Source organism: Cheilinus undulatus, linkage group 6 (assembly GCF_018320785.1).
Source record: "Cheilinus undulatus linkage group 6, ASM1832078v1, whole genome shotgun sequence".
Lineage (NCBI taxonomy): Eukaryota > Metazoa > Chordata > Actinopteri > Labriformes > Labridae > Cheilinus > Cheilinus undulatus.
In genome coordinates, this window is record NC_054870.1 from 1,885,167 (window position 1) to 1,894,893 (window position 9,727).

Consider the following 9,727-nt stretch of genomic DNA (forward strand, 5'->3'; position numbering starts at 1 on the left):
TCCTGGATCCAGACGGTGATCCGGATCACTTCCAAAATCTAATTAGCAGATTACTCCCTCCCCGGTGGGGTGGAGACATGCTGAGACAAAGCATTGGCTTCACTACATGTGGAAGTCATGGCAGAGGGTGAATATTCCTCTACTCCTCCCAGCATTGTGAGTATTCTCCCTACAATCGCTGTCTTTCTCTCTGTTACGCTCCGATTCGTCTCCTCGACCGGGCATACATCTTTCAAACTCTATAAACTCCAAAACATTGTTTAAAAAAAAGTTAGTCATGTCCGCCATCTTCTGGTATAAAGTGGTAACAGCGCAGACCACTGCCATTAGCCCTATCTTCCAATAGTACAGAATCCTTTAAAAAATTCCTGGATCCAGATGGTGATCTGGATCAGTCCCTAAATCTAATCAGTTCTTCCTTATGCCATTTCTGACATTTCCTGAAAATTTCATGAAAATCCATCCATCCAAACAAACAAACAAACAAACAAACAAACAAACAAACAAACAAATGATCCCATAACCTCCTTGGCGGAGGTAATAAAAGCATCACAATAGAAACAACGGATCTGACTTTTATTTTGAAAAACCAATCAGAGGAGTACAGGTCCTGTCATGTTGGGCTAAAACGAAGTGACAAATAGTGCTTTCAGACAGACACGGTTCTGGTTCTGGTTCTGGAGTCTCAGAACCTTGGTGCTTTTTGGAGAACCAGCCCGTTTTCACACCAGTTTAAGCAGAACTAAAGTGGGAGGACATGATGGACATGTATCACCGTGTCCAGCTCCACTTTTGCCCGTCTTTCCGGCTGTCCCGGTCCTCCTTCTTCAGTTTCCTGAGTTTATTAGTCATTGGGTCTGGTGTTCAGGTGAACCCAGCCTTCACCGTCTCTAAGTTCGGCATAGAACTTAGAGATGGTGATAGGCTTCTCTGTAGAAATGATGGGATGATGCCGTTTTCAACATTCTGAAACTGATTTTGTACTTGTGTATGAAGGGCAGTGTTTGATATCATTCTAAAGGTTCTTTAAAAACCTTAGCTCTAATGTAGAATACTTTCTTTAAAGATTTATTAGACAGAGGAGGACAGTGGATAGAGTCAGAAACAGGATCAAGAGTGGGGGAGAGACATGTGGTAAGGGGCCTCAGGCCGGATTCGAACCCGGGCCGCCCACATACATGGGGAGGGCCTTTAACCACTAGGCCACCTGCTTCCCTCTAATGTAGAATTCTAATCCTAATTATCATGTAATATCCTAACTGATATATGTATTTTAGCTTTCACATTTCCCACAATTCCTCAGTGTCAAACTGACTCAGTCCGACACAGTAATAATAATAATAATATCTTGAATTTATATAGCGCCTTTCAAGAAACCCAAGGACGATTCACAGGAACACATAGACATGGACAAACTATGTGAGGGGTAGGATGAGTGTAAGAGGTGGTTTAGTGAAGACTGTAGGCTGTGGTGAACAGGTGGTGCTTGAGACGTTTTTTGAAAATGTCCAGAGACGGAGCGCTACGGATGTCTGCAGGAAGAGTGTTCCAGAGGGTGGGAGCTGCAGCACTGACGGCTCTGTCTCCACAGGTTTCGGAGTTTGGTTTTGGGCATGGAAGTAGGCCGGTGTCTGAAGAGACAGTGGCCTGACTAGTTCGGCCAGGGGTGTCAAACTGAATCACAGCAGGGGCCGGATTCTGGATTCAGGTCTAACCTGAGGGCCTAACGGGGTCAACATTTAACCATAAACTGTCAGCCTTATTTTCACCAGTAATAAAATATGAAAAAAAACAGCACTGATGTTAAATCATTTGGAAATTCAATAAAATAAAAATGATAAGTTTAAAGGCTCACAATCTGAAATAAAAATTCCAATTTATTAGTTCAAAAGATCAGAACATGATATTAAAAATAGAAAAATAATGTTTTTAAAGAGCAAATATACAAGGATAAAGTTAAAATTATAAGATTTAAAGGTAAAAATATGAGATCAAATTTGAAATCATGAGTTTAAAAGTCAATTATGTCTTAAAATTTTAAATTGTGAGTCTGATAGTTCAAAATTTGGGATTGAAAAGCCAAATTAGGAGTTCAAAATGTCAAAATATAAGCTAGAATTCAAAATGATGACTTAAAAAGTTAAAAATATGACAAATTCAAAATTAGGCGTGTAAAAGGTCAAAATATGATATAGTTAAAAGGTAAAAAATTATGAATTTAGAATGTCAAAATATGAGCAAAAATTGAACTCATGTTAAAAAGTCAAAATATGGGATTAAAAAGCCAAAGTAAGGAGTTGAAAAGGTCGAAGTATGACTTCAAATTTAAAATTGGGAATCAAAAATATAAAAATGTGATATATAAAGTCCAAATGATGAGCTGAAAAGGTCAAAGCATGAAATGAAAAGTCAAAAATCACAAGTTTATGTCATAATCTTGAGGTGCAAAATTGAAAATATAAAATAAAACACAAATTATTTTTATTATTATTCTTGACTTTTTATCTAATTTATTTTTACTCTTTACTTTTTCAGATTTATGGCTTAACAAGGATATTTAAAATAATCAAGTTGAAGTTTACATGATTATACTGGAGGAAATCTGCAGACCTCATACTGGTGGGCCAGTTAGAACACTAATATGATATGATCTTGCGGGCCGGATATAATCGTTCCATGGGCCGGATTTGGCCCCCGGGCCTTGAGTTTGACACCTGTGAGTTAGGCCAAAGTTAAAAAATGCTTTACATTTTACCTGCCTCCCACAGATCAGCACACCTGCCTGATGACATCACCATCACCCCTTCTTCTGATTGGTCTGAATTTCTCAAACCAGGGAACAAAGCTTTAAGAACGGCATGAAGCAAGAAAAAAAATGCACTTTTAAAACAGTTTCAGCGCTGATTTCTGCACACACGGCTTTTTAAATTTACATGATTTATACAAAGTAAAATAACCAATAAAACACTTTATCCTGAGTTATTCAGCATAATAGGAACTTTTGAATAGTGAGCACATTTTCATGAGAGTGGGATAAAATTCCTCCACAGAGACGTAAAAGACTCGTGGCCAGACGTTTCCTGGCAGTTGTTGCTGAAAAGATAGAACAACCATTTCTTAGGTTTAGGAGGCGATGACTTCTTCACAGAGGGCCGAGTATTTTTAGACGGCTTCTTCCTTTTATAAATGAAATCATCATTTAAAAACTGACTTTTTTATTTACTCTGCTTATCTTTGTCTAATTAAACATTTCTCAATGATCTGAAACATTCAAGTTTGACAAAAAAGAAAAAAGAAATCAGGAAAATGTCATAAACTTATTCAAATACAGAAAATATCTGTGAGTAACTGCAGACAGAGCGGTCTCATGATCATGCCTCGGGGTAAAACTATAATAGCCAATCAGCGGTTGTTCTTTTCCTGTAGCTTCTGAGCTGATCCCATCTTTACCACAGAGAAAAGCTGAAGGAAAACAAACAAACAAACAAACAAACAAAACCCCACTAGTCACCAACCTTCATCTACAGCAGTGTTACTCAACCAAAGAGCCAAACTGTTGAAAAATACAGAGCTTAACAAATTTATTAGACCACCTGTCATATTTGTCTCAGAGACCATCCAGCATCATGAAGTGCTTTAATGCAGACTCTTTCATTTTCACTGAGCTCTCCACGTTTTACCATTTTGAACAGGAATGAGGAATTTCAAACTGAATTCACCCAAATTTGAGCCGGCTCCCTGGGCTTCTCTGAGAAGTCAGAAATGAATCAAGCATAACATTCAACCACTAAAACTCATTTTTCTGTTCAGGAATGCAAGTAAATAATTTGACATGTTAATCAAGAAATATTAATGTGCTTTACTATTTTTTCAGTTTTTTTGTAAATCAGTCAATTTGAAAATTCATGGATAACAATAATAATACTATTTTAGCATTAAAAATATCATTTGTGTTAAAGAGCTTCTACATATTGGTGTATTAACCACTGCAGAAACATCAAAAATGATTTTGGTAATTACCAATGCTGTTAATTTCGGGCAGCTGTGGCAGAAACCTGACTTTGGTTAGGGTTAGGGTGGTCTAATGAATGTGTTAAGCACTGTAAATCTGCAAGAGCCACAATCTAAGTGGTGAAAAGTGGCAAAAATGGCTTGAAGTAGCAAAAAAAAAATAAGTTAAAGATGGTCAAAATGGAGAAAAACAGCAAAAACGGATGAAAAGGGGCGAAAGTGTGGAAAAAAGTGGAAAAAAGAGTCAGAATGTAGCAAAAAATGGGTGGGAAGTCACAAAAAGATGAGTTACAGGTGGCAAGAAATAGTCCAAAAGTGGCAAAAACAAGGCAAAAAAAAAAGAGTGAAAAGTGGCAAAATGGGCAAAAAGCAGGAAATAAGTGGTATTTAATGGGAAAAAAAAGTTAAACGTGCAAAAACAAGATAAAAGAAGCTAAAAGAAAAGGCAAAAATGGGCAAAATGTAGGAAACTAGTAGTACTTGATGGCAAAAAGGCAGCTTAAATGGGCAAAAAATTGTGAAAAAGGGCAAAAATGGCAAATAGAAGAGGCAAAAATGGGGAAAAAAGGAAACAAGTGGTATTTAATGGCAAAAAGTTGCTTAAATGGGCAAAAAGTGGCAAAAAAATGTTTTGAAATTTGGCAAAAATTGGAAAAAGTGGCAACAATTTGGAAAGAAGTTGCAAAATGGGCAAAAGGTAGGAAAAAAGTGGGATTATTTGACAAAAGGTAGCTTAGATGGGTGAAAAGTGGCAAAAAATGGTAAAAAGGGCAAAAAAGTTTCCCTTTCTAAGGTTTTCTGGAGGAATAAAATTTAAAGTTAAGACATAAAAGAGCCACACATGGAGTATCACTGATCTACAGTAAGAAGTTTAAACCTCTAAACATTTGATCAGTCAAATTCATCGTTGTTTTAGAGACTAAACACAAATAAATTCAGAATCAATGCTGAAGATTTCATGGACATGGAACATTTTTGGAAAAAGACAATAGAAACATGATATTTAAGCTGAAAAGCCTCACTGGAAAGACTTCCTGTTTAATGACGTTTTCACAGAAAAGTCTCTTCCTTCATCTTTAGCTGGATATGAACATGGATTATTCACCAGAGCTGCTTTATTTCTTTATTTGTGGATTTGGTCCATTTGTGCCACAGTTTAGAGCGCCTCTAAGGAACAGAAGGGTTGGGGCTGTAAACAAGCTATCAGCAGCAGAAAAACATTCTGCATTGGTTGTGTTGGTGAAAGGAGGCATTGCAGCCACAACCCTATTCGTGCCTCAAAGCTGCAGCCTCTCCTGAAAGACAAACTGCCTCCAAAAGACAGCTATTCCACTGTAATTGGTGTACACCGCCTTCAAAAGCTGAGGTGAGTGGGTACAATACGTTGCTTGTGAAAGGAAACTCCAAAGCACATTAAAAGTGAATTACTTCTTGTGTAAAGTGTGTTCGGGGTCATTCTGGTCACGACGCGCGCACCTCTCCAAAAGCGCACACGTCTCCAAGACGCACTCCATACTTTGTAAAAGGCAGTCACATTGTTGAGGGGTTTCACAAGAGGAGTACATATGGCATCCGGGTTGCAATTAAATGTTTTTAAGATGTTTTTCCTTTCTTGAAGAAGTTTCCCTTTTCCTTTTTTCCTGCCAGCAGCTCTTTGGCAGAAAGAAGAAGAGGAGGGGGCGCATTGAATGGCTGCGCTGCTAGTTGGGGATGACAACAATCTGGTCAGCGAGTTGTTGGACTTTGATTGCCCCTCTGAAAACGTCCTTCAAACAAAAAGCTGAGGACGAAAATAAAGCCCCACCTGGTACCTCTGTTTGCTAAAATAATAATAAATAGATTTGGTTTAATAAATAAGCAAAAATGAAGTGGTGAGGAAGTATTACTCACGAGCACCAGGCAGGTATCACCTGCTCTGGAGCTTGCTCACTTTATTGTTAAATATTGTTGAATTACAGTCCAAGTCTGCTCCGATAGCTTCTATTTCCACAGCAAATGGGGGCTTGTGTTTGCCTAGACTTTGCATAACAAGCAGGACACTACAATAGAGTGATAAAAATCAAGGAGAGACGCACAACGTAAACCCCACACCTGTCCAAGATATCAGAATATGGATTTGGCATCAATGATTATTTGTGAAGTGGTTATATTCAGTTTACTTTAGACGTTTCGTGCCTTTTATAACAGCAAAGCACCATCTCCTATCTACCTCCTGTATTTGTCCAGTTTATTGAAAGCATATGGTTATCAGATTGGTCCCAAAACACATATTTAGACAGAAAGTTAAGGAGAGCTTCTTGTTAGCATTTGTAGGCACCTGTAAATCATATTTGAGCTGTGCCACACTTCTCCTTTCCCCGAAGCAGAGACGGAACGTGTCCACACGCTGCTGACATGTTTCACCACTCTCACCTTTCAGTGAGTAAAGATTTATGTAAGAAAGCTGTGCGCCTTTGGCGACAGAGGACATCCTTGGAGACGTCGAGGCGCACACATATTAGCTGGCACTTTTTGGAAAAAAATCACTTTTATTGACATGATACATTAAAAAAACTCCATAAGTTGCCAGCCCACGTCACAGATTTCACCCACGCGCGTTCTCTTTGTTTGGAAGCTTCATGCGTAATTAGCTTTGTGCAGCTACAGGAGCCGTGCGTCTAAACGCGTAAAGTTTGTCCAACTTTAAAAGCTTTAAAGTGATGTTGTCACACCAAACGTCTCATCTACTGAGCCAACAGAGATAAGGGACTCCTCAAATATTCCTGTCAGATACCTACAGAAAGTTTCCACTTCTCCCGGTTATGTGGCCTGCGTAATAACACCCAGATCCGGGAGTGTGAGATCTAACAAAAACAAGTAGGCCATTCATTTACAGACATTTTATTTGTAAAATAAATACATAAATAAATAATGGAGATGCATTTAACTTTATTTCAGACGCAAGTTTGACAGCCGAAGACAACAAATCGCATGGCACGTGCCAAAATTTTGAGTGCGTAAAATGCGCCATCACTAGTCACCATGAATGAATTTGACTTTTTTTTTTTTTTTTAAAAGAAGACAAAATTAATCTAAAGCCTCCCCAAGAGAGCGAACATTTTATTTAGATATCCCATAAGAGCATGCGCGTGAAAAGAGCTGGTTTAATCTCAAGCTTTGTGTCAGTTTACTGATAGAGATGGTTGAATTAAAAATGCTGATTAACTGTTAACCCGAAAGTTGTTTGTGATCAAATAATTTAAGTAAATATTACTTTAAAAACAAAGGTTTTTTGCATTACTTAAGTCACTGTGGTCTGTTCTACGGTTATAATGTGACTGTAGAGTGTACTTGTTGTTCTGAGTTGAATAAACTTAAAATTTCTATTTTGAACTCAAACTTTGGGTTTACTTATAATATCAAACGCTTACAGGTGTTGAATTCTGATTAGCTGGTTGAATTCAAACTTGTCTTGGCTTGTTTGAAACAAAATTGCGAAATTTCCTTGTTCAAGCATCTAAGACAGAAGCTAAGAAGACCGGATTCTCCCTCACTTGGTTCTAAACAGCTTGTTAGTTTTCCCAGAATGCTGTTGGGCACTAAACCTTTATGCACTCTGTTTGCTGCTGCTGTCTTGGCCAGAACACTTCTGAAAAAGAGATTTTTGATCTCAAAGAGGTTTTCTCCTGGTTATATAAAATAAATCAATAAATAAATGCACCATGAGTGAAGTTGCTGTCTCAGTTACATAGGGGGCGATGTTACTATTGTTAAAGATTGATGGACGGCACTGACATTAATGGACCTTCTGTTACTAGCTCAGTGAATCTAACAGCCATTGTTGTGAATGGTGGCACAGCTGGTCCACCTTAGGTGAGATGATAACTTCAGAAAACTTTTTTAGAGAGTACTATCTGACATTTCAAGGTAATCACTTAAAAATCAATTAAATGAACTTTCAATTTAGTGCAATGGACCTAAAATATTAAGTGTATTAATTATGCAAAGCAAATGACTTTGCAAGAGATTTTAAGTTAAATCAACTTGACATTTAGTTTGTTGCACTTAAAAACTCATCCAGGCTTACAGTGTAGCCACCAGAGCTCCAAATGAAGCCACCGGACCTTATGTGCCACAAAGCTTAAATAAATTAATCCAGTGTTTGGATATGGATTACGTTCTTTATGCGTAAAAATGAGGAACACGCTGTTCATCTGTTCTTGTGTTGTGGCTGAGTTTTTGTGTGCTCTTATACTTTGGTATTTACATGTGGAACCACATTAAAGCTTTCTTGGCTTCTCAAAGAAAATAAATCAAATCTTCATCAGAAATGATCGTGAACCCTCAGATAAACCAACCAAGTGTCCAGCAGCTCAAACAATGCTGAAATGAGGTTACGGGGCAGTCTTTAGCGCATTAGTGGCGCAGTGTCCACTCAGAATTACCAGCCACTTACATTTGGCTGAAAGACACAAAGAACAAACAAAATCAGAACTAAGAAGATGAAGAGAATGGGAAGAGCGTGGAGGACGTGCTCCCTGGAAGCTGATTGGTCACTTGACAGGCGCTGTTGATTCAGGCGCCCACCGAGCAAAAAGATAAGATAAAGGCTCTATAAAATAGCAGAGATGCGCATCCATGCCCCGCTGTCAACGCCGCATACAGGATTTCTCTTAGCTCCAGCCACAGGTGAGGATTCACAGGACACCAGACTGTCTCTTCATCCGAGGATCAGCTGCTCAGTAAGTGCCAATCCGATTTTTTTCCTTTCATTTTTCAAGCTCGTGGAACCACATTCTCTCCCTCTTTATTGGCTAAAGATTTACAGAAACTGAAGTGGAAACAAAACTTTATTCTAAAGCTTAAATGTGCATGTTTTACTCCCTGACAGTGGCTTTATTGTGCATCATTTTTGTATTACAGTTTTTTTTTATATTCACAGAGGATGTCACCCAAAGTTCTCTGCGCCCCACGTGACCCACGCTCATCCATGGATGCAGTGACGCTCAGCGGGGTGTCTGAGCGCAGCCTGGAGACTACAGCAGCTGAGGAGAGCAGAGTAAAACTGACAGGAAGTCCACAGACTGTTATGAGGGGGGTCAGCTCGACAGTGAAGACCCTCAAACACACGGCCACGTGCGAGAAAAAAGCACAGCGTGGCAAACGGAGGATGAAGGCGAACGACAGGGAGCGCCACCGCATGCACAACCTGAACTCCGCCCTGGATGTGCTGAGGAGCATCCTGCCCTCACTGCCCGAGGACGCCAAGCTGACCAAGATCGAAACTCTGCGCCTCGCCCACAACTACATATGGGCACTGACGCAGACTCTGCGCATGCCCGAGCAGCACAGACGGACGCCAGTGGGATCTTATTTGGGCAGTCCAACAAGTGTTTCATCAGCAGGGTGGGACTTGTCTTCACCGGAGCCCGCTTATGTCCCCGCTGACTTTGAAATATTCTCTCATGAAATCAATTGCAGAATTTTAGCTAGAGAGCAGTCCTGTGTTGTGCCTGTTACCTATCACTTCAGGTCATTCTGTGGTTAAATTGATGCCAACAAAGGTTGGAACAGATGAACTTTACATGCAGGGAGCTACACACACAGGAGCCACAGCACAATTTATTTGTTTACAGCACTTCACCAATTCATAGACTCAAAAACAGAATTTATTTACAACTGCTTAAAGATTAGGGTTGTCTGAGAGAAATCTGTTTGCTTTACATTTTTAAAAGAT

At 39.2% G+C, this 9,727-nt stretch overlaps 1 protein-coding gene across 1 annotated transcript; it reads left to right on the forward strand.

The window, feature by feature from the left end:
* Nucleotides 1-8,935: 8,935 nt before the first annotated feature.
* neurog3 (neurogenin 3) lies at nucleotides 8,936-9,553 on the forward strand. The gene has a single exon (XM_041789759.1). It carries the CDS (start codon nucleotides 8,936-8,938, stop codon nucleotides 9,536-9,538), a length of 603 nt encoding a protein of 200 aa, XP_041645693.1. The 3' UTR covers nucleotides 9,539-9,553.
* The last annotated feature ends 174 nt before the right edge of the window (nucleotides 9,554-9,727 follow it).

Bases quoted from the DNA above. Each gene is read 5' to 3' on its own strand.
- neurog3 (XM_041789759.1), top strand. From the start codon at position 8,936: ATGTCACCCAAAGTTCTCTGCGCCCCACGTGACCCACGCTCATCCATG.